Genomic DNA, 25849 nt, shown 5'->3' with positions numbered 1-25849 from the left:
ATTTAGAGAATATAATACATTGAATATTGAGCCAATCGTTGCTTCTTAAATTTAAAATATTGACCAATAGGACCTTGTACCATAGTGACAATACGCGACTAACTACAGTGTGGAATAAAATGATTTACATCTAGTTACCTTTGCATTACCCTTGTAAAAATACGAAATGCCGCTCTACAAAAAAAAAAGAAAGCCTAACCTCAAAATATATATATCCAAATTCCAAATGTGATTTATTGCGAAGGGATGACATGAATGCAAAGTTGAGATTGAAATTAAAAGGAAGCTAACAAAAGCAAGTCACAGCTAGTGTTAAAAGTGGCCACCAACGTTTGTTAATTCAATTTAGTAAATTGTAACAATTGTTAATTCGATTGATGACATTTATTGACAAAACTAATAGTTCGGCACTTCGAAAAAAAAAGTAGAGCGGTACAGGAAAATGTACATGTGCAAAAATTCCAAAGGTAACTAGATGTAAATCATTTTATTCCACACTGTATTATCGATTTGGTATTAGCTAACTTGCGTTTGTTTCACTTGTCAAATAAAATAATTTAGAAAAGTCAGACAAACGTCAGATACATTTTTTAAGTGTGTTACGCGCATTTCCAGAAAGAAAAAGCACATAATGACTCGTTGGGGTAAGCTTTTTTGCTTAAATGTGCATCTGTGGTTCTTATTTTAATTTATTATATTCTCCTCCTAAATATGATTCGTGGTACTATGGCGGCCAAAAAATTTTTGGCCGTCACTTTCTTGACATTCAAGTAAAGTGTAAATACACCTTTAGGAATCGTAACCCCACTTCCGATTCTTGTCATTTTGACAATCAATTTAAACTGTTTGAAGCTCAGATATTCCAAAAATCCGATATGAATGAACAAAACTAGAGCAATCGTACATAGATAACCTGAGGTAAACGTTCTGTGTAGTAGAAATGACAAAATAATTTTGAGTTTTGGAATTTACCACCCAAAAAAAAACGTTCATAATCAAGACGGTAATCATGATGACAATAAAGTACGGATTACAATTTTTTTTTTTTGAATTGACAGACAATGACGGCCAAAATTTTTTCTCCGCCATAGTACGCTTAAGAATCGATAATTTTTTTACAAATGTCAACTCATGCCAGCCCCATTCTTTGGAAAATACAACTCGTGCTTCGCACTCGTTGTATTTTCGTCGTTGGGACTGGCATTCGTAACATTAAAAAAAATTATCGATAATAAGCGTACCACTTATTATATTATCTGTCAACATACCTGTTTTAGCTGACTCAGGCTGTCATATGTACATTACTAAAACTGCGATAAAATATGTATGAGGCTAACAAAACTTTGAAAACTGTTGTGTTCTACTGCAGATACTACTCGACGGAGTAAATTTCTAAAAAGTTCAAAAATGGACGTTGATAAAATTCTTCGAGAAAAATTTACTATGAGTTGTATGAATGATGGTCACATACTTGTTAACGGTTTTACTTTTCCCGGCAAATACAAAGAATTAAAACAATATTATGAAAATCTGGAAGTTGATGACGAAGATGTTTGGATTTGTAATTTCCCGAAATCAGGTAAAAATACATACAAGCGTATTTAGCATTTCATTTGTTGAACATTTTCGAGGAAGGTACGACATGGGTCCAAGAAATGGTTTGGATGATTCTCAACAACTGCGATGTCAAAAAGAGTGAATTACCTATATATCATCGAAGTCCATTTTTAGAGTAAGCTGTAACTTATTGTAAAGTAAGATTCACACTTAGATCTTTAAAAACGCTGAAAATTATCAGTTTTTTAATTTAAAGCATCAAATCGAAAATAATGTTTTCTGTAAGGACATTAATTCTGGCTTTTCTTAGTTTAACTGAAATTTATAATTACCTCAGTAATAATTCTCATCTTGGTTATATCAAATTAATCTTGATATTCTATACCTACATAAAATTTTACATAAATACTCTTCTTAACTTTTTCATATTTATAACAATCTAATTTCACTACTCGAGTCAAAATATTTTTAGATGATTGAATAGTCAATGTTATACATTTGTAACTATTTTTTCGCATTTTCTATAGTAATGAACTAACGGGCCTTCAAATAAATTTATATTTAGAGCAACCTATGGAAATTCAATTGTTTGCATCATTTTTCCAGCGTAGAAAATGACACAAGAAGCGTCTGACATTTTAACGAAATAAAATTAGGTTAGAAAATATTTTTAATTTTTTTGGTGCATTCTCCCTATTCCCCTCCACGGAATATGACAATATGAAATTGGGAAAAAGCTTACTATGTAACCTGTGTAACTCCGGAGAATAATTGGTTACCTACAAAAATTACTTTACACTGATAACAGAATTAGAATGTCGCCTACGCCTACTTTAAATATATATTTATTTGAAGACCCGATATATTACTGTACTTAAATTAGTACAGTAATGGGTCACTTTACAGCATAGCAACCATTACTGTACGATTTTGAGTAATATTCAACAAATTCTAATATTCTTAAAATGCGAAAAAACAGTACACACTCTTGGTCAGAAAAGTGATTTTACTGGACTCGTATGGGATTTAAATACTCGCTGACGCTGGTACTTAAACTTGCCATTCTCGTCTAGTAAACTTCCACTTTTCTGAACTCGTAACGTAATCTACTATTTACGTAAGTTTTTGTTCTGTAGAGCAAACGTAATGTATTTTGATTTCATCTCACCTTCGACTGCTGACCCGACCGAACACATACGAGTACGAAAGCAAAAAGGTCCACTGGTTATCAAAACCCATTTACCTTTCGAATTACTTCCTACGGAAATTAACACCAGAGCTAAGAAACCGAAGGTTATAACGTTTAATTACTTATTAATTACAAAAAATTTGTAATCCTTTTTCTTTAGGTGATTTACATAACACGTGATCCCAAAGACATATGCGTTTCTTATTACCATCACTTCAAATTATTTGATTTGTTCAAAGGCGAATTCAATGAATTTTGCGAATGTTTCTTAGCAGGAAAAGGTAAGTAAACAATTTTTTTTTTTAATTATTGTAATACATATATTTTAATTTGAAGTTCCGTATGGTCCATACTGGAAACATATTTTCTCATACTGGAAGATGAGAAATGATTCAAATTTTCTGTTTCTGAAGTACGAGGAAATGAAGAGCGACTTAAGCGAAGTTATTAATCAGGTGTCAGAGTTCTTGGAGCGACCTCTGACTGATGATCAAATGAATATGTTGACTCAACATCTCAGCTTCAAGTCAATGAAGAAAAATCCAGCTGTCAACTATGAGGGCTTCTACGAATCGGGAACTGGTCAGAATTTTATTAGAAAAGGGATAGTTGGTGATCATAAAAACATAATGTTATCTGATATGCTAAAAAGATTTGAAGATTGGACCAAGATCAACACTAATAATACAGATTATTTGATTTAATATTTTGTGTGTGTCTTTCGCATTTTTAATGAGAAAGATTTTATTATTATCCTGTTTTCAATAATAAACAAACTGAAATGTGTAGCTGATTTATATTCTAATGTAAATAAAGAAATAATTAAATTATAATATATGCACTATACAGGGTGTTAGGTAAATGTCCTGCCAAACTTTAAAGAGACAAAGAGAATATCAGAATGCTGATCAGATCAAAAAGTCCTCGACTCGTTGAGAACCACTAAAAATTGTATTATTGCAATCACTACTACCGTAAAAAATTTAAGTAATATCCTTGGAAACGAAACTTTTTCTTAATCCAAATTAAAAATAGCAGAGGAAAAATCTACCCAATTTTGCCTGATAATGAACTGTTTACATTTGGGCATTTGTTTACATTATGTTGAACATAATGTCGAAGGACCAGGATCCCAGAAGGAAACACTTCGGCTGTTTATTAACTAACCATTGACTACATGTACGAGTATCTACAATTATTATCGATGATACGTAACACGTAATACCACGATGCGCCTTTGGGTGTCGATCCGTGTTCCGATCGGAAACGGAAACGTTCCAAGATATATGGGCTTCAACAAAATTTCTTTCCACGACCACTGAAAATAGATTCTCACTGTCACCTTTGAACTGTGTCGTCTTTAGTGGTTTTCATTCCTTTTTATCGGATTTTGAAATTTCGCTACTCTTGTTTACGAACTAATTCTTGAGCACAGACATACGAAACGTCAATAACTATTTAAAAAATCTCGACTGGTTCATTTACTGTTCAAAAAAGCTAATAGGTTTGGTGTCCTTCGTCGACTTTGTTTTAATTTGTTAAACGAGAAGCATCATTAGATGTATCGATCGGTCAAATTAGTGGAATAATAGTTCCGAAATAGAATCAATGTCGACAGTTACTTGTGGGGGTTTTGTGAAGACTCCTTTGAGATGAAATGATGAATCCAAGTCGAATAAACTGTAAGTAAGTTAATCAAAAAAGAACAAACAAATTCTTGGGGAATGTTTTCAGATGACTGCCTAAAACCAGTTCGTGTGATAGGATGCGACATTTATCAATCCAAATTTGTCAAGCACCTCCTGAAGTTAACGCTCATCACCCACTCGACACTGTTACTCCTTCAGCTTTATTACTTCTTTCAGACACCTAACATGCACGATTTAATTAAATACGGACCACTCTTCTTCCAAACGTGCTATGTAATTTTTACCAAAACGTGTAACAATCGAATCTGTGAAACGTGTTTCAGACCCTCTTAGCTATCGTCCTTCTTCTGGTCAAAAACGATATTGTCGAAAATGGCATGAACGTTATTGCGCTGTGGGACGCCAGTTCAGCCGGAAACGACGTCAAACTGAGAATCGCGAAAGAATCGAAGCAAATAAACACGTTCGTCGTGATCAACACAGCTCTAGCTCTGCTGTGGGCCAGCCTAGTTAGGTCTTCGGGTGACAATCACGCAGAAGGGATTTTTGTTCAACAGATTTTGGACAAGTTGTCTGCCCATCAGGGGAATTTTTTCATGGTTATTTTCAAAATGACGATGTATTTGTGGGCGCTTGTGGTACAAGCGCACGCCTACCAGGTCATCTATGCCACACAACACGTCAAATTTCAAATGTACATGTGTAACGCACTCATCGAGAGCCTGGGCAGCGATGTTGAAGGTTGGGAGAATCTCCTTCGTGATAAAGTTTATCAAGAACAGATTGAGTCAAAGCTGAAGATGATTATAGACAAACACTGCGACTTTGTTAGGTAACGCTTTCAAAAGACATTTCCATTTGTTGTTGTTGCTCTCACTAATTGTTATTCATTTCGTTCTCTAAAATTATCAAAAACATTTCTTATGTGCTCGTGTGCTTATTGTGGACTACAAATAGACAAAAGAGAAAAAGAAATATCAATCGGTATGCTTTTGATAGTAGGTACTTACTATTACAAAGTAGTGTATTATGATTTTCCAAAACTAATGGTTATTTAATTTCTTCACGACTATTAAAGAATGAATGCGTTCTTGTTGGATATTCAATGAAAGAATGATACCAATTCTACACCCCGTGGTAGAATATACTGAAATCAACGGCTGTCGGCCAATCACATCCCTCGTATTTACATTCTATCACCGGCAATCACCAATCGGATCCGTGTGTAAACAATAAGTCGCGGATCGCGTAGCAACCGCTAAACGAGGTGGTACACTTTTAATTGTCAAATATATATTAAAAGTTAAATTAAATTAAATTTTCAAAGACTGCTTTTTCTTGGTACAGTTGTGGAGAAAGTATAGTGTTCAACTCGATCAAATGGCTATTATTCACTCGGACTGTTCCACCACTCGCCTACGACTCGTGTTGGAATTTTCATCCTCTTGAATAATAGTCATCATTATACGCTCGTTGAAGAAGGTACTATTAACTTATTTCATTAAAATTAAAAATTGTTTGGTGTCTTCTCAGTCTTTACTTTTCTTTTATACGGGGTGATCAAGAAGGACTGTTTAAGTTGGTAACACTGGATCGTATTTTAAATCATATAATCGTATAACCGAATTAAAAAATTTTCTTAATTGTACTACCAACTTAAACAGTCCTTCTTGATCACCCGGTAGTAGTCCCGTGACCGCAAAATAATTATTTATTGGAGAATTTCATTGAACTACTTTATTTCTAACTACATATTACTTTCATATCCTGAGAATCAGATTGCTGCAGTTACCTTCTTACAGCCAAACAACAAATATTTATTTATACTCTCTCAAAAGAAATCACCATTGTCAATGATGTCAAAATAATTTATATATTTCTTGTCCGCAGATGGAAAAATAACGTTTTGATGCTGATGAGTAACCTTATAATACCATTTACCATTGGTGGTATCATTGTTGGTATAAGTATTCTACTGTTATTTTTGCAAGTAAGTTGTCATCGATTAGGTACTCTTCTACTGATTCATCATCAAGCCAGCATCATCTTATTTTATTCTGATTCCGTCCACTTATTTAGTTGATTTATAATTTGATATCTCAATAGTGCACCAGTTTTGTATTCATCAAAATAATTTATACCTTTAGATCCAAAATAATCACTTTTAACAGGTAAAAAATTAACTAAATATATCTGAAAAAAATTAATTTTACCAATTTCGCTTTAATTATAATATACGACTCCGAAGATACAAATGATCACATTTTACTTGTGTTGATTATCATTTTTTCTTGCTAATTGATCAATCCGACAATTGCGATTTTGTAAATTGTAGGAGGCGCTTTTGTGGCATTCTTATATGACGGCCGTTTTTGCCTTGTCTACCGCATTAAGTCTAATTGCAGCTGGACAATTTTTACAAGACGAGGTAAGCCAACGCACTGCACTGTTCACAGTCTAGCGTAAAATCATTTTTTAGTCGGAAAATATGTTATTACAAACTAGTGAAAACGAATTGGTATAATTGGAACACCGGAAACAGAAAGAAATTAGTTCTGATTCTGATAAATGCCGCCCAACCCATCAATCTGAAATTTTCGGAAGGTTTCGCCATAAACTTTAAACTACTGATGTTTGTGAGTCACATTTTGGAACATTTTCTACTTAATTTTCATTTTGTTTAACTTTACAGATATTCCAAGCTCTATACTCTGTGCTGTCAATCCTTGTAAAAGTCGAATACAATAAAATTTAGTACCTAATCAAGAAAAACAACCTACTGCGTGATTAATCTTATTAGTTTACGTTTCACGTGTTCACGTTTGGAGTTGGCTGTAGTTTGGCACATGCTTTTCTCTTTCAGAGCGATACATACATTGACTCTAACACCCCAACACTATTTGCTGCAAACTGACCAAATAAATATTTTAATATAAAAGTGGTGTTTTTCATCCCGATATTATCTCGTCGAAATTTAAAGTTCCAAAAAAATACGAGTAGTTCCTATTTTTTGAAAAAAAAAAATACAATTGGCACGATTCAAATGTCAAAGACACCCCAGGCTGAGATTAAAAATAGAATGGCACTGTTCTTAACATCCTCACCCTCATTCCTGTTTACTGATTTTTCTCAATAATTTCGAGTTGCAATTACACAACTCTTGATTATTTGAATTGTCCACGCTAACAAGAATCATTGGTTACTAACTCATTACCAAATAATATGTTAATTGGTCTAATTACAAAGTAACTGTGGATAATGCTTTCGAAGTAGAATTACGTGCGCTCGATTCCGTAATAACTTTTATGGAGTGTTTTTGTTCAGTTCTTTTCCGACTTTTATACTCCTAATAAATTATTCTAAACAATTAATCAGCACCAAGGACTTATTGACAAATTCAACTCAACGACATTGATTTCTTCTTCTAATGATTGTAATGGCCATTACACCCGCTTGACCTCGATATTATCTCAATAAGGACTAAGCGAATTTCAGTCTAAGTTTTTATGTAATATTTTGACAGGTCAACTGTTGAGCCAATAACAAGAGAACACGTTACTCCTTGTCGAAGAAGTTGGACTATTCAGAATATTTTAATAATTATTATTATAATAATAGTAACTCTTCGGTCTGGAAGGGACTGGCGACTCTTGCTTCTGGAGCAAGTGGCTGAAATCCTAGGAGCGACCCTTTTGTGTGGCTGCAAGGTTTCACATTTTTCCGAATGTGACACTAAATCTCACCAGGTATCTTTGGGAACGCAGCATCGGAGAGGACCTCCTTCGCCCGCTTCCAATGCGAGGGAGCGTCTGCCTTTTCGTGTTGAGGAACAGGCTTCGCTTGATTTTCGAACCTTGTTCCTGGCACAGCTGGAAACTGTCGAGGACCGAAGCCTTAGAGTACCATTCTCGGCAACATTCATGCGTAACACCTCCACACGCATAATTTCTGTAACATCAACTGCCCCGTGTACGCTGCAGATACAGAAACAACTTTATAACAACGCCGTGGTCGAGATCGCAATTCTGAAGCACAACTGGCGAAGCGTGCACGGCAGCTGGTCAACAAGATGACGGCTGAGAAAGGAAATATGTATCTCGCAGATTCAGAGTGCGATGGAGGTGCTGCGTTCAGGCAACACGCCTTCTCACTAAATCTTCTCGTTTCCGAAGGAAACATCACACACTGAACATCAACATCTCGTCCCTGCTGCAGAACAAAACAGTGGACAGACTGCGCGCGAACCAACCTTCGACTTCCGTGCTTCTCCGGAAGACGATCAACAGCCTAACAGCCATATGGGGAAGGGAGAGGAGTAACGTCTACTTGGAGAGCATATGAGTAAACCTACATACTCTGTGTTCTTCAAGCCCGTCAGAGAACACGACAGGTTTAAATCCAAGACGGAAAGATTCATAATGGCATGGCAGGATGTTGTTTTGAACACGCTCGCAGCACAGCCAACACCTTGACCTTGTGCTATGCATGTAACATCCATCCTGACATGCGCGTAGTTCTTATGTCGGGTCCTTCTATACAGGGTGTATTCAAAATACGCGGAAATATTTTATGCTGTAAACCAAGACATTTGAAGGCAATTTGCACTGGCTCAAATTGCCAATTTAAAAATTCACAGTAAATGCTGAAAATGTTGTCCTTGATGCGTGATACACACCAGTGCCAGTGATGCACGAACCCTTCAAAAAACTTCACGATCTTCCCGAATTTGGACACTAGATGTATAGATCAGCTGTTTTAAATGCCCCCATAAAAAAATTAGAAAGATTTAAATCTGTAGATCTTGGCGGCCAAAGTGAATCTTGCCTCATCGGGAATAGTATATAACGGTATTACGGGCCTATTCTGTAAGACACTTGGTTAAAAGTTATATGTTAAAACAACGGTTAAAATATTTTAACCCATTGCGCTATTCTCTAAGCCAAAATTTTAACCAAAAGTTGTTAAAATTTAACTCAAATTGCTAATTTTTAGCGGGTGGTCATACCCAGCCGTTAAAAATTAACTTACGTCAAAACGGTCCCAAATTATAATGGCATTCGCAATGAATATTCTTTTGGTGCATGAACTGGAATGAAGGTGACAAATGTACTCGTAAGTAAATTTTTCGACAAATCAAATCTGTCAATTCCATAAATTTTTCTCAATTCTTAAGGGTAATTTTGCCACCGGCGGTAAAAGATGAATCACCCTGTACAGCTTTCTCATTGTAGCTTGAGCTGTAAGAACCGGATGCGCAGTGGTCTTACAGCCCCTTCACTAATTTTGTCGCATTTCTTTGCCGCTTCCAGGACCTCTTTATCTGACCTTTTTATTCAACTTTGCGCATCCCTCACAGCTCAAGCTACAATGGGCAAGCTGTAACATATTTGAGTTGATACCTAAAGTGCATCTATCGATATTTAAAACGACCTTTTGATTCCTTGAGTGGTTTATTGACGCTTAACGAGGGTTGTCGTAAAAGTGGTACCAATTACCAATTACTTTCATTTATACAGTGAGGGGCAAAAGTAATGCAACAATTCGATAAATCATAAACTGTTGAGTTTTGAAAAAAGAACAAAAACCGGTCGATTTTTAATTTCAATTTCACGTTTTTGAGTAGTCTGTGCCCATACCAATGTAGTCTGCAACTATTATTTGAGGTTAGGTATAATTTTGCAAATAATTATGTCTGTTGTTCCTCCAGCTGACAGTGATTTGCGACGTTGCCATATGTATTTGTACGCTTCCGTGCCTGACTTCATTCTTCAAAATAACCTAGCCGCTAAAATAATGCTTTTTAACCTACCCGTTAATAATTTGTCTTACAGAATAGAATTTTAGTTATTTGTAGATAACCGGTTGTTAAAAATTAATTTATTAGCGGATGGTTAAAATTAACAGACGAGTTACAGAATAGGCCCGCAAGTCTGATAATTTTGAATAACGGCCTATAATTTTGAATAACGGTCTAGACTGTTATAGGTATATCAATCAAGCATTGAGTACTGATAAATCCTAATAACCGTATGGTATAAAGAAAATAAAATAACCCGTAAAAATTATTTTTGTTCTACACATTTTCTCAGCAGCTATCGCAGTAGGTCATCTCCTGGTTGCAGGGTTTGTATTTCTTGTACATGGTACGTACAAGGATGAAGGCCTTGTTTCAAGTGCCCCATACAATATGGTGTGAGTGAAACTCTTACCTTCGCCTTCGCGTTCTTGTTCCAGGACTGCTTCGACTGCTTCTAAAATCTGGAAACGATCTGTATCACAATCTTCTGTTCCTCAGATGGAACTTTCTTGTGTCTCTAAGTAAATATTTTCTAATTATAATCTGCTTCAAAATCAAAAATCCACCAACAGTGCATTCTACCTCGAAAATACAACCGACAACGTCCCCGACTTTTGTTTTTAGTGTGTCTGCAGGTGTCAGAAAAATGTGGGATTATGAAAGAAAACTATTGGACAGTCGTTTTGGTCGTAGTTCATCGTGTTTTTTATTCTCATTTTATTATTTCACTCAAAAAGTATGATGTGGTAGCTAATACCTTTTTGTACATAATAATTATTTTGTGTTTCGTAAATAAACTCAACAGTTCAATGTCAAATTTTGGCGGGAGGTTGAGGCAACCCAAAAAAAATAAACTTTTTCTAGGGATTTCTTTTTTTCTGCCAACATAATTCAACAGGTGGTGGATTTTTGATTTTGAAACAGATTATAGGTACTATTGCGAATATTAAATTTTGGACACTAATGTCATCGTGCTGTCATACATTCTAAAACGACCTTTATGTATTAATAACTTTAATTTTGAATGTTGTGTCAATTTTGAAAATGTGAATTTCAGATTTACCGGCAAATCATTCAAGAAGCTTTAAAAATCAGACGAATGCAATAGAATGAGGTTTTAATTAATAAAAATAGAAAATAAATAAATAAACGTAATATTTTGTCGTCACTCATATTGACAAATTGGTGATAAATTTGACAATTTCATCATTCATGTGAGACAATTTCAATAAAGCATGATTTAGAGTAATTTTTTTTATATGACAGAAAAATGATGTCCAAAATTTAATGATCGCAATAATACAACCCTGTCTGGAAACTGTTCCCGGTACAGTATTTGCGCTTGCCACCCGCTGCAACATATCCGTTAATTCCACGTTTGTAAAATTTGGCATTTTAAACGATTTAATAACAAATACACGATTATTAATACCCTGTGACACTGCACCGTTTGTCGAGCTGCGACTAATAACTGACCTACGCCGATCCAACCTCCGATAAGAAGATTCTTTTTTCCACTACTAGTCTCGAACCGACCCCAGAAGTAGAATTTCTCTCCCAAGGTTAATAATAATTTTCAGCCGTCACCTAGCAACGAAAGATTTTCGTTGATTTCATTGGTTAACGTAGACGATTTTCATTGTAACCGTTGAAAAATGAGAACTCGGATCGTCGCATCGGACAAAATAATTTTATTCATAATTGGGTTGTAACGTATCTAGTAGTGGAAAAAATAGTATATAAACCACGGCGAAGAAGTCCCTTATAACCTTCGCGCCTTAGAACCCTCGGCACGCCTCGGGCTCTAATCTTCGCGCTCGGACTATAATCATGATCATGAACTTCTTCACCTTGGTGTATAATATACCATTTTGTCATACATGAGTGTGTGAAGCGTGTGAAAAACGAGAGTTCGCTTTTTCTTTACTACTGCTTTTTTGATTTATACTATGAAACCAAGCGTGTCCACAATTTATTGTCTAAATTGCCATGCCATTTGTTCATGTATTGTTAGTACAAGTCTCAAAACGTAGCTTGATACTTGAGATGCGCAGATAGAATGAGAGATCCGACTTGCAAGAAAGACCGAAAATCCTCCGACAGCTTCGTTTATGTCCTATTGCGGGCAAAAAAAGTGGGACATCAACGTCATTGTCTTGACTTTTAGTGTGAAATAACCCTTATCTGATTTTAACCTTACTTTGACTTGATTGACGTTGTCACGAGCAATAAATTTTGGTCGTCAAGGTCATTCTTTGACGCAATCGAAAATGCTCCATTGTAAAACAGTCGTAAATATCATAACCTATCATCATGTTGTATGACATTAATTGTTATTTTTTTCTCATTTTTTTGACACTTTGTTGACATGCGCATAATCAGGCAGGAAATTTTTTTAAATTTGTGACAATCTAACCAAATTTTAAAATGACATTGACGACCAAAATTTATTGCTCGCGACAGTACGTTGTAGGGAATGATTGTAAGTAAGCACGTAGTGAATATTTATTTAATGCAAAAGAAGAGGGCATTTGGAAAAGGAAAATAGGAGGATAAAATAAATTTTTAAACTGTCAGCTAGAGTAGTGTCAAAAAAATGACAATAAAGCTTGAACTACATCGAATTTTTCAAAATTGACAGAAATTTGATGTCCCACTTTTTATGCTCCCAATAGTCCATTTTTTTAATTATAGTCCGAATCAAGAAGTCGACGTGACCTGCGTCTGCTTTCGACATTTGACAGCAGTGCATGGTGCTACCAATTTTTGATAACTATTTATCAACTAATAGGTAAAATATATGTATTATTGTTAATTGCAATAATTAATGTATTTGTTATATCACCATGGGAGTCAAAATTAAATGAGTTTATTGTTGGTGTTTTATTTTTATTTATATTTTTATTTCTGTCACGTTGCTGTAATGCTAAAATGTAGGTAAATTTTATTATTCAAACTACCTACTCGCAAAGATGCCAAATTTACTTACATTTAATCCTCCCCGGTTTTAAAATGTAAGTCTGAAGAATTTTTTCCATGTTTTTCTCGTACATTTAAACATCCTCGATAAGGTAGTAGGTACTTAATGCGCCAATTTTGAGACACACTGTATAACGTGCTATTAACTTTTCAATAAAATAATTTAATTGTTTTTAAATTATAGGAAAGATTTGCCAAATCTCTATACACTGTACAAATTGATAAGCAGAAAGAGTAGTCATCGCTAGACATTTACGTTATTGCGTATTATTTCGTATTTGCCGCTTCCAGAGTTCGATAAACAAAAGAGAACTGGAAGTGGTCGAAGAATTCCATTGTCGATCAGGATTATATGAAGAATCATAGGTTTCTTACACAATTAGAATATTATTCCAGAACACCATAACACCATCACAGGTTAATATGCATCTATTTAGAAAATGAAATAAATTTCTAAACATATTGCCTGATTATTTAAATTTTATTTATTTATTACGGAACGTCTGTTTTCATTATTCTTACTTAGCATTCAAAAGAATCGAGCTATTCTACAGTCATTTTTAAAAGTTGCACGTAATCACTGTAATCTGAATGTTATAAGGAAGACAGAATATGAAAGCAGTTTATTGATTAAGTACAACATGTTGCTATGTATAACTCGCAAATAATTCCCATTTCTATAATCCTACTAGCAAATGGATAAGAATAATCCAATTTTACAACGTCATACATACGAGTAAGTACTGGCCAGGCTTGTAAAAGGGGAATTACCACTTCAACATAAGACACTGACTTGTTAGTAAATAGGTAGGTATAACTTGTTGGTTTTTTGGTTATTTTTTAGGCACTACTCTAACGTGAATTTAACAGTGTGAAGTACCTATTAATTTGTAAGAAATCGCCTCAAAGAAACAGGTTAGATGAGGTTATTACTCTACTAAAAATGTTAATTTATTTGACTCATTTTTCTACTCACGTTGATGTTTTTGACTTATCTATACTTATTATTATACTGTATGACCCCAAACTTTACGAATATGCTAGTCATAATCGTTATCTAGTTGTTTTATCATTAACGCCACACAAATTAAAATTTAATGAAACTAGCAAATGAAACTTATAAACAAACAAACAGAGTGGCGTAATGCTATTCGTTACCCACGATCCTGGTAAAATTATTGAAGGGATTATGCCCAATCGCATCGAGTAGGCTATAAGGTTGCTCCGATACAACGCAATATTCATATGTTTTAATTATTTGTACGTCGTACAAAAAATATTGTATACTGCTCACGTGTAATGGCGATTATTCACTTTTAATGGTTGGAGCTTATACACTCACTAACGGCTCGTGCGGCAAACTGAGTATAATCACCATTATTACACTCTCCTTGAAAAATATGCTTTATCTTTAAGCGGCCGAAAATCGCGCCTTTGTGTATCTATAGAAACGGTTGAAGTTGCTTTTTTTGTAACCGGATTTGAAACACTTCAAATCCTAGGAGTTGAAAAGTTCACAGGCGGCTCGACCGAGTCGAATGTAAGGTCATTTGAAGCATTTCTCGCGATTTGTTTAAGTACGTATCAATAACTATATGCCATTCACGATGTTTTGGCATAAGGGGAGGCTATGGAAAAAGTGCATTTAAGTTGGCAGTAAAGCTGTCTGTTGAATTAGGTTATTTTTTTCTAAGTTTGAGGTTATAAACTGCGTCATTGTCTAGTGCATTGTTGTCAGTTTTACTAGTTTGCAATATAAAATACTCACACATTTTTAATCCAATTTAACAAAACAGGAAACTGACTTGAACAGACTACAGAATAGTAGGGACCGGGACCGAAAGTTAAAGTGGCTCCTGCACCACTTAGATAACCCACCTATACAGTGTCTTAACCAACCAGTTAGTAACTTGTCAATGAATTTTTTATTTTAACCAAAACGTTCCTAGAACTAGATTGTATAAAATCTTGTACCTACTTATTAAGCCTTACTTTATTCGAATCTTTCTGCAAAATATTTACACACCCATCGTTCATGACAAAAAAAGAACAAAACTATTCAACTTCCATAATTTCATTAGAAAATTCTGAATCATCATTACCTGCATCAAATTCCGAGTCAGATTCTCCTAATGAAATTATTAAAGGAAGAACGTTTTCAAATGAAAGATTTCTCATTAATTTTGCCCAATCTTCCGAAATAAGTTCTTCACAATATCTACAAAAATGTTGGCAAATTTCAGGAGTACATTTTAAAATAGACTCAAGCCATAAATTCACAACTCTATCGCGAAGTTATAATAGGGCTTACAAAACCCCTGTGCCATTTCAATTGGGTCGTTGTTTCTTCCTTCACTATCCGTGCTACATATTTATCTTGTACTCACCTACGATTCAATTTATACATAAAAAGAACTTGACTTCACTGTAACTTACTGAAAATATGTTCTGCAGTCTAATACAAACACCATCAATACATTTTAATGTCGCTTAATTATGATTACGGTAAATTCGGCAACATGTTACGTTCATTTTGATAGGTCCGCATGTCAGGCACTTTAGTGACAGCAGAGATGACAGAAATCAAACATGTATCTAACGTTAAAAAATGAAATCATAGCCTCCCCTTATGCCAAAACATCGTGAATGGCATATACACGAAATATTTAATACATATTTTATGTAATTAATTTATCCCTATTAAAAAAAAGGCTCTGAAAAAGAAGTGAAGTAAAGAAATTATTACCCAATATTTAACCGGTGCCACTGTGGTGTAACACGAGTCGCCCAGGTGCACGGATGACAGATATCAAAATCAAAAATAGCAAGATGGCCGTTCAAACGTTAAAAAGTAAACTGTAGACATTTGTAGACTTTACTAATATTATTGAACCTTCAAGTACTAATAATATTGCAACAAGAGAACCAAGAACTGGAACTGGTGCCTTAAAATTTGATAATTGTCATTTTACTGTAACTGCAGCAAAAGAAAATAAATTAGCTAATGTTCGAGAGAGTAGAGTAGGCGGCCTTCGCTCAGTTGTGACTTCGACTTCGTCTCGGTTTTCAATCTCTGGGGTTAACACAAAAAGACTCACTTCTACTCTTTTTTTTTCTCTGACTTTTATTTTGAATTGTAGTGCAGGAACTATGAACAAGTGTAAATGGGTTTCTGGTTGGTTAAATTTATAACAAATTTGTTAATAGGGAAGATTTTAAACGTTAAAGTTAAAGTAACGCAAAATTTTCCCAGTCTGGGTATTTCAAAAAAACCCTTGATATACTTTGCTCTTGAAGGTCAAACTATGTAAAATACGCTTTCGGTACTTTAAAGAAAAGGAAATTCCATTTATTATCATAAGAAGATAACCTCTTCCGCAGTATAAGTATAAAATGCCGCATGTAAGTATGAACCTCAGTAAATATTAATTGTATCTTCATAATTACTGAAATGAAGCTAATTTTTGTCTTTGCTTTAATGGCAACACTGTTGCTGATGCCAGTTTCATCTGTAGAGTTTGACGTTGGCGGTAAGTTTCAATTATCTCGAAATTCGAAATCATAAATGTTAAAGCACTTGCAGATAATGAGGAAGTGCAACATCGTGTGGAGAGGGGATTTTTCTGCAATCCTGGTCTCTGCTACAGACAATGTAAATTAGACGGTTATCGAAGAGCGTCTTGCTCTGGAGATGACTGTGTCTGTGTCTGATGAAGATAAACATAAGAACATAAGAACTGTCAAAAGTATTTATTAAATTTATGATTTTTTTTGTATTTTTGTAACGTTTAAATTGCATCTACTATAAAATACAATTGACTTTTACCGAGCCTTGTTATTTACATATTCTATTCAAAGCATCTGAAGTGTACTTATACTCCGACGTAGGCAAACATATTTATCTCACCTGGGTTATTATCATTCTAAAAGAGGTAGCAAACATTTTTTTTAATAATTGCGTGTTCCAAAGAGATAAAGGTAAGATATTTTGCGTAACTGACTAAAATACATACTAAAACATCATTTAACTTATAGAAAGGCAAAAAATATAAATAAAAAGTATCCAAATATGAAAGTCTATTCTGAAATTTTTTATGACATATTGTTCCACTTTTTGCTAAACTAGACATCTCTTATTTGTAGTTTTAAATGCCAAACGAGTACATTTTATAACTTGTCATTATTATAATTTTATTTATTGAATGTGTCAATTAAGGTTAACGAAAATCAAATTTAATTTGCTATCCTACGTGACGATAACCTTTGTATTAGGTTTGGTAACAGCTCTACCGGGACATTTTTTTAAAATTGAACATAGCCCATACTTATTCCCTATGTTCAGTTTTAAAAAACACAGGTCAATGCATGTATGTAATCACGTAACCAAGGTAACGAAAATAAGTACTTGACAGATTAACAAAATGGTCGAGTTGTTTGAAGAAGAAATACACATAATACAGTTATTCTATGCCAATCAGAGCATTAGAAAAGTGCGTGACATTTCCAATGCAACACATGATAGACCAATTCCATCAATCGGAACAATTTTTAACATTATTTCAAAATCTCTGGTGTTCGGTATAGTTGGTTGCATAGCAACTCACAATGCATTGATCTGTGTTTTTTAAAATTGAACATAGGGAATAAGTATGGACTATGTCATTCATCAGGTTCCTGTCTCTGATGCAAAAAAATTAAAGATTCAAAGAAACGAATATTTAGAAAATCTCTATCTCGAAATAAAAGATGTTGAAGTTGTCAGATCTGCAGGAAATGGGTTCATTCAACACAGGTCTACCAATTCTGTGTACTGTTACGTTATCAATTTTTCCCTCTGAGATTGCCTTCGGGACGGTGTCGCAGCGGATTACTCGAGAGTGCAACGACGAACTAGTGGAGGGTGAAAATTGCCCGGAGCTTGGGAGAATAATACGAGGTGGAATAAGTTTCAATGATTTATTCGAACCCAACTTAGACTCGAAAGAGAACTTAACTTAGCGATCTCTTTAGATATGGAAAATTTAGAGACAAATCACTAAATCAGTGTAAACATCCGATAAACAAAAGGAAAGGCGATTTTTGTCGCGGAAATGCACAAATTTTCACGCAAAAAAGGTGATGATGATGGCGATTTTTAGCTAATTGTATGTGGAGCTTGGGGAAGTTACGCGCCCTGGGCGACCACGAAGTCCGGTGGTTCCTCCGGGAGAGCCTCGGGGACGACCACGAGCAGCAGGACCATATCGGTCCTCGTGCTGATCCGCTCTCGGCGTTCGGTCCGGATGAGACCTGACGTTGAGGAGTCGCAAATCCGCAGACGGCGTTTGGGCCTGGATCCTCCGGAGATTCTTCGCCAGTACCTACTGCACAGCTAATCACCCTCTTTTGACCCCCCTTGAACACAGCAACAATACTCCCGGCAAAAGACTCGTGAACTTTCTTGACTGGAGCTGGTTCCCCCCTTATATGTCTTTTGCCCCTCTCCCGAGGGTCTTTCTTCGGCGCATACGGAAACACCGTGTGCACGTTAATCGAACTTTCGAGAATATTAATTTAAATCGTAACAGTACCTAACAAAGATTAACAATAATTAACACATTTAAACTTTTTATATCCCATCATACCCCACAAAGTACCCAAATACTACATACTTTTTTGTATTTTTAGATTTTCTCGATGTCATTGTCCATTGTTGATCCCTGTTTTATAATAAAAATTTGGAAAATTGATTTCAAAAATTGTTTAATACCCTTGATTTTCCAAACCCATTTTTTACTACGTTAAACTTTAATATCCCCATCTTGTCCAACCTTACCCTACTCAAAATTCAGTAACTAGTTTAAGAAAGCATAACACTGTTAACAAACAATATTCACTATAAAAAATTTTGCAGATATAGTCCATTTTTTAATTATAGTCCGATGGATCAATTAATAAGCAGAGCAACTGTTATATTGCTATCTCTTTTCAACATAATGTAAAACAACCTATTGGATTCTTGTACGTACAGGGTTATTCTAAATGATTGTAGTCGAAGTAGGCGTGAAAACTGAATGTAAAATTTATGGTTGCCGCTCCACATAAAAAAATCATCAAAATGATGTGTTAAATTGGGTGCAAAACAACTCAATATGTTTAAAATTGATTGTAGAACAACTCAAAATTTCTGGATTCAATCGTTAATTTAACAAAAATAAATAAAATCCTCATCACCGCACTTTTCACCTAAAAAATGACAGTGACAGCGACAACTGACAGTTCGCATGAAAGCGGCAAAAACATAATAACATGGACATGGCCTAACCCTGTATTTTATTAAGTCCGTCCCACTATGCATCTCGCTTTGGCATGTGCGATTAGAGCAAGACGCGAGTTGTACCTACGTTTATTGGATTAGCGACGTCAAATTTTTAGGTTAGGTTTTAACTACATTTGTGATCATTTTGTTTAATTTTGCTTGAAATTTCCGCCATATGATGCAAAGGAAAAGCTATGCAACTCTTTCTTGAACAGCAGCCACTGGCAGAAGTGGACCATTATTATCTCGTTCCAGTGTAAAATACATTAACAAATTTCTTATTAGCGTGTAAGGGCATTGACCTTACGTGGCATTGCCGAAACAAAATCTAGGGAGAAAGACAGACAGTCCAAATCTGGTTGTTTAGTGTTGTTTTCAACAACTTTTAATATATTTTACCTATTATGTAGTTGATAAATTGTTATCAAAAGAGTTCTGAAAAGAACTGTTTTTTGAAAAACAAATTGAAAACGGAGGAATGAATTTGCAGAAAAGTCATGAAAGCACGAAAGAACAAAACTCAAAATTTCAAAAATTGAAATTTCTAATGATATTTGTCCCAAGATGCCAATATAAATTTTCAAATATTGGTAGCACCATGCACTGCTGTCAAATGTCGAAAGCAGACGCAGGTCATGTCGACTTCTTGATTCGGACTAAGCTCATCGGACTATAATAAAAAAATGGACTATAGGAATTGAATGTCGTTTTCTGATGTATGTAGGTACCAAAAGGACACAAAAAATGTCGTCGCTAAGTTGATTAATGATTATTTTGTTGACTCATCTTGCATGTCTAATGCGAAACATAAAAAATCTAACCTTCACAGTACTCTTTCATTTGTAGTTAATTAAATACGAGTATTCAGTATTATAAGCGATATCTCTAATAATAATAAATATTTCAATCATGATACTTGAATCATCCTGTTGAAGGCTTCAAATACATAATAAAATAGTTAGTAGGTATAATCGAATTTTTAGCATTCAAAGTATAAAGAATATTGTTTCACAATTCCCCTTCCATAAAATTCCAGGTAAGTGGAAGCGGTAACAATAAATATAAAATACATTCGAGACTAGATATTTGTTTTAATTGTTAATTTATAACACAACGTTGGTAAACAAAGAAAATGACATTTTCATGCTTTGTTTTAGTAGTAGTGTCCATCTGTATTGTGACCATTGCGACAGAAGATCCTGGATTAAAAGGTGAATAATTATATTATAAATGGATTTAAATTTATTAACAAGGATAAATTAGGTCATTCAAATTATGCTCGGGGACGAACGGCATCGTGTGTTCCCTCAGTGTGCTCTCAGCATTGCAGCACAAGTAAAAAAGTGTCTTATTCTGGGCTTTGTATAAATGGAGAGTGCAATTGTCTTACTTATTGACCCTTGGTAGAATTTCAACTGATCTTAAAAACCATGTGAACTGATGTACTGACATATACATGATACTGCGTGCTTGTAATGTAGTGTAATTACTAATTCTTTATTAAAAAACTAAAATTTTAATTGTTCTTTTAATGAAGGTTTTATGTTATGATGAACACTCATCTTTTGTACCGGGATATCAAAAATTAAATTGTTCAAGGGTGGCTATGGATTGGAAAACGTCCGTCTTAACGTATTTCGTGTGACGATTTCTTCGGTACGAACGATTGGCCTACCAGCACCTTTTTTATGAGTCACAGAGCCAGTTTCGTGAAATATACCAACACAATTTGTAGAGCATGCACAAAAATCCTTCGGAATTACTGCAAAGTGCGGTAAAAAATAAAAAATTAAACTGTTTGACAGATTTTGACATTCAAAAACTGATTGACACAAATGCTTCGACAATTATTTGAAAATCCATGACCACCTTTAACCAAGATAATTTTTGATATCCCGGTACAACATGAACAACAACAAAAAAAAAGGAAATAAAGGGTAGCTATGAAAAATATGTCATATTTTGTGGAAACTGCAATTAGTAAGGTTGTGCGTAATGAACCCATTTGCCATATTCTTGTTTCCTATTTAGAGAACAGAATTCTGTTATCAATATTTGTGTTCTTGAGCGAAAACCATATTTTAGTATAAAATTCACGTAGTATTACAATTAACAAGTGACAGTTTAAGTTATGGCGCACATTTCCAAAAATGTTATTTGATATAGCCGCCCTTGATCATATTCTAGAGTGAACGGTTAAGTTATACTTAAAAGTTTTTACACAGGAAGTGGAATCCTGATTTCGTCGAGGAAGCCATGTTAAAGGCGAATATATTACCTACATCAGGAGTATTACGGTGTTTTAAAAATATCAATGACATCCTGTTGATTAAACTAATCGACTTTCTTTTATTTTAATTTTAATTGTCTTGTTTTTAATATTTTGCACCTGTTGAAATAAATAAATCCTTGACAAGATGCCAGAAGAAAAAAAAGTGAAAGGTCATTCTGCCATGCTTGAAATGAGATGGTTATTGTTAGTTTGTGACACGTGGTCTAAACCTTTTTGGAACAAAGTTGCTTCTATGAAAACTAACTTCTAGATTGATATAATTAATTATAAAATCGTTCACTAACTGTAAGTGCATTTACTATTGTCGTATAAAACCGAGAACTGTCTTGCATTGTACGTTCTGGTTACAAATCCAGACAACGTTTCAAAACTTCTGATTTGATTTATTCATTATTATCAAGTACCTACCAAAAATATAGTTAAATTTCTAACTACGAGTTTTTTAATAATTATTAATTTTTAAAAACAACGCGATGGTGCGTTAATAAGAATAAATTGTTTAAATAATTGCAGCTAATTATAGATAACATAAAAAACTTTGCATGTAGCTGATGAATATGTTACGTACAAGTTTTTTTTTTGTTGATAAGCACATTTTGAAATTTTAAAATTATTTAAATTATTATGAGAAAGAAAAAGGAGAAAACTGAACACATTATGTCATTTGAGAACATCCACAAGCATCCCGAGTTGTCACAAATTGAACGCTCGTCAGATTCTAGTTTAACGCTTCTACCTTGAGATCATTTAAATTTATAATTAAAGTAGGCTATGATTTTTGGATTAGATTGGCAACATTGTTGAAAATTTGATTTGAATTGTCAAAATGACGCTTCAAAATTCAATACAAAATATGAAACGGCGAGTTAACAGTTGAATCCAAGCCGGGGGAGAACATTTTGAACATTTTCTATGATTGTCAATAAAACTGTATTATTTCCTAGTGCTTCATTTCTTTAAAACAACGTAACAATATTGCCAATCTAATTTAAAAATCATAGCCTACTTTAATTATAAATTGAATAAAATAGGTACAAGAAGTTGAGTAAGAAATTAGACAAGTTGGGGAAGAAACAGTAATAAATTGTTCTTCGTTTTGAAAAACGTTACATCACAACTATGTAATTTAATAGGAATCAAAATCACGTAATTTAAATTCGAGAGTAGCAACTGTATTACTAACGTTATTATTACTGTTTGCTCCATGTTGATTAATTTTTATACAAATTGGCAAAATCAGTCTACGTAGTATACATTTACATGAGATGTCTAATTGGCTGCTAAATTGTTATAATTTCTGAACATGGCAAAAGAACTCAACAAGTTTCAAATCAAAATAGGTAACAGCATGAACAAGTAAGTTATGTAATCCTTCCTTTGATGTATTTATTTTATTATTTCTCAAGGTTATTCCTATTTCTCAAGCTTATCCAGGGTTATATCGAGGATTAACTACATCCGAAGAGAAAAATAGCAACAAAAATGTCAGAAGAATCTGATTCTGAAACTTGTCGAAGTTGGTATAAACCACTATCTAAGAAAAATTTCAATAGAAGAAATAAAATTTCATAAATTTGTGTAGGTACTATTCCGGACACGGAATCTTGGCCACGACTGACGTTTAACTTACAAATATGTGTGAACTGGCCTTTATTAAATATAACCCAACTTTTGACTCGATAATGCCATTTCCCTGCTTTTTTGATGTCACAAGAAAAACTTCAAAGTGATTTTTAATAATTGTCATTTATTAATGACACTAATGACTGGTTTAGATCATTTTTTTTAGAAATGTCAAAAAAAATTGGCAAAGATTCCGTGTCCGGAATAGTACAGTCGATTGCAAAAAGTACATCCAATTTTCTATAGTTTAATTCATCCTTCCTGTTGTCAATTTTGATGTTACCAAGACAAGCAAAATGTCAAAACTTTTCATTTCTTACAGACATAATGACATTCCTTGTGTCTGACACAACCTAAATATTTGAAAAAGCATGCCATTAAAAGTCAGAAAAGCCTGATTTACATGTGTTAAAAATATGACAATTCTCTTGATTTTTATGATGTACTCGATTTTTTTGCAACCGACTGCGACTGTACAAAAAGAAGAACAGTTACAGAACAAAACAAAGTCACTCTCAGGATACTTTCATTCATTAAGTTCACAGGATCAAGTTTTTGACGTGACCACTTACCCATACAAACAGACAAAAATCAACACTTCTTGTGTTTTAATGTTTTACAAATCTAAGTTTCGATACAAATAAAAACATTGGATTGGTTCCTCGTGGGCAATATTATTTATTGCATAAAGTTTAAACAAACGCTGAAATGATAAAAATGTTATCTTAAAATAAACACTATCGATAAAAAGAGTCGTGCGCTATTGACAGTAATCATTTTACTTGTATCACCGTCAGGTGTGTTCAGTGACCACAAAAGCAAAATCAGCAATAAAGAGTGAAAACCTGATTGTTTGCATTCAAAAGAAGGAAACTATATAATAGATGGCACAGGTAAGTTCATTTTATTATGTTTATATTTTTGAAAATATGTAATATGTATTATTTTGTTATTTGTCGATTTAGCATAATGACGAGTCCTTACTCCGTAGTGCAAAAAAAGGCAAATTAGAATTAGTAAAAGAATATTGGAGCAAGACCGAAAACGGAAACGCAACCAATGCTGCAAGCATTGCTTTGATTTTGTCAATAGTGAACGGACACTTTGACGTATTTAAATTTTTCGTCGATGCAGGAGTAGACTTGAATTTAGTAAACAACATTGAGTCGTCATTGCCTAATAGTAGTAAATACAACTATATAAAAGAGTATAAAGGAGACGCCAGCTTTCTTAGTGGAACAGCGCTCATTTGCGCCGTCAAAAAGTATGATTTTCGGATGGTCCAATATTTGGTCAACAAAGGAGCTTCCGTTAATGTTACTGATAAAGATGGTAACATTGCTTTATATTATGCACTACTGAAACGGTGTGACATAGAAATGATCAAATTTTTACTTCGATGTGGATCCCATATTGGAGAAACCATAAAGAAATTGGACAATCGCGCACTATTCCATCAAGATTTTTCCTCATATTGGATCGATATTAAAAAGCAACTTATAAATTATATTTTCACTATGTTCTACATTTATTCTGTATTTGTACTTTTACTAATAAACTAAATTCAAATTGATTGATAAATGTTTAAAAATCTCGTTCGATATTTTCAGCTATGTGTCCAATATTTTTTTGGCCGGGAGTAGCCTAAAGCTATATGCACGACCAATTAACTTTTCTGTGCGTCAACATGCATTTCCACATCACTCCATCACTGACTAACTATAACCAAGCGCTGAGTTGCAGCCTATAAGCAGGGCCGGCTCAGAATAATTATGCATATGTATATTAAAATTAACTAACAATGAACTGAAGTCTATGTAACCGCTGATTTAGCTTATAAACCACAAAAAAAAATTAAAAATGCTTTTAGCTAATAATAATTTAAACATTATTACAACCAAATACATAATCTATCAGTCGATTATATCGGGCATTCAAATGAAATCCTGGGCTGGGGAGGCGTTGGAAACCGTCAATTGTTGTGCTTTTTTAAAGCGTAGATTAATTGGAGCATGTTGACAGCTAACCTAAAATTTAGAGCCAAAAAAGAGTTTCTTTTTTTCTTTCTTTGCAATGTTTTACATTAAAAATAGAGTACCTAACTTAACGATTCCTATTCTCGAAGCAAATATCTAAGGGCACCCTTTGCTGAAAACGAACATGTTTAATTATGTCCCAATTAAACATAATTAAATGTCATTCGTGTCAAACGGCGGGAAATTCAAACTTTACACTGTTCTAAACGGTTTAATTTTTCCAACGCCTACTCAGCCCAGGATTTCATTTGAACGCGCGATACTTTGGAAATATCACTTGATACCGTTTATAATGTGATTTAATTTAGTAATCAGCGTAGGTATGTAATTTGGCTAAAAATGTCAAAATGACAGTTGATGAACTTAATTTTTGATTTCATCAATCAGAACAGGAAAACGTCATTTTGACATTTTTAGCCAAATTACAT

At 34.1% G+C, this 25849-nt stretch overlaps 1 protein-coding gene and 2 long non-coding RNA genes across 3 annotated transcripts; all 3 read left to right on the top strand.

The window, feature by feature from the left end:
* The first annotated feature begins 250 nt into the window (after positions 1-250).
* LOC138127167 (luciferin sulfotransferase-like) lies at positions 251-3532 on the top strand. Its single transcript, XM_069043043.1, has 6 exons — positions 251-644; positions 1370-1579; positions 1636-1732; positions 2694-2850; positions 2907-3027; positions 3083-3532. Exons 1-6 carry the CDS (start codon positions 632-634, stop codon positions 3448-3450), a joined length of 966 nt encoding a protein of 321 aa, XP_068899144.1. The 5' UTR covers positions 251-631; the 3' UTR covers positions 3451-3532.
* A 12803-nt stretch (positions 3533-16335) lies between these two features.
* LOC138126266 (uncharacterized) lies at positions 16336-17000 on the top strand. Its single transcript, XR_011157724.1, has 2 exons — positions 16336-16701; positions 16755-17000. It is a non-coding gene; the product is annotated as an uncharacterized lncRNA (long non-coding RNA).
* Positions 17001-20521: 3521 nt separating this feature from the next.
* On the top strand, positions 20522-24958 carry LOC138126267 (uncharacterized). The gene is made up of 3 exons (XR_011157725.1): positions 20522-20680; positions 20733-24278; positions 24351-24958. It is a non-coding gene; the product is annotated as an uncharacterized lncRNA (long non-coding RNA).
* Positions 24959-25849: the final 891 nt, after the last annotated feature.

Source organism: Tenebrio molitor, chromosome 3, assembly GCF_963966145.1.
Source record: "Tenebrio molitor chromosome 3, icTenMoli1.1, whole genome shotgun sequence".
NCBI classification, from domain to species: domain Eukaryota; kingdom Metazoa; phylum Arthropoda; class Insecta; order Coleoptera; family Tenebrionidae; genus Tenebrio; species Tenebrio molitor.
Note: the sequence above shows the minus strand (reverse complement) of the source record. Positions and strands in the feature narration are given on the sequence as shown.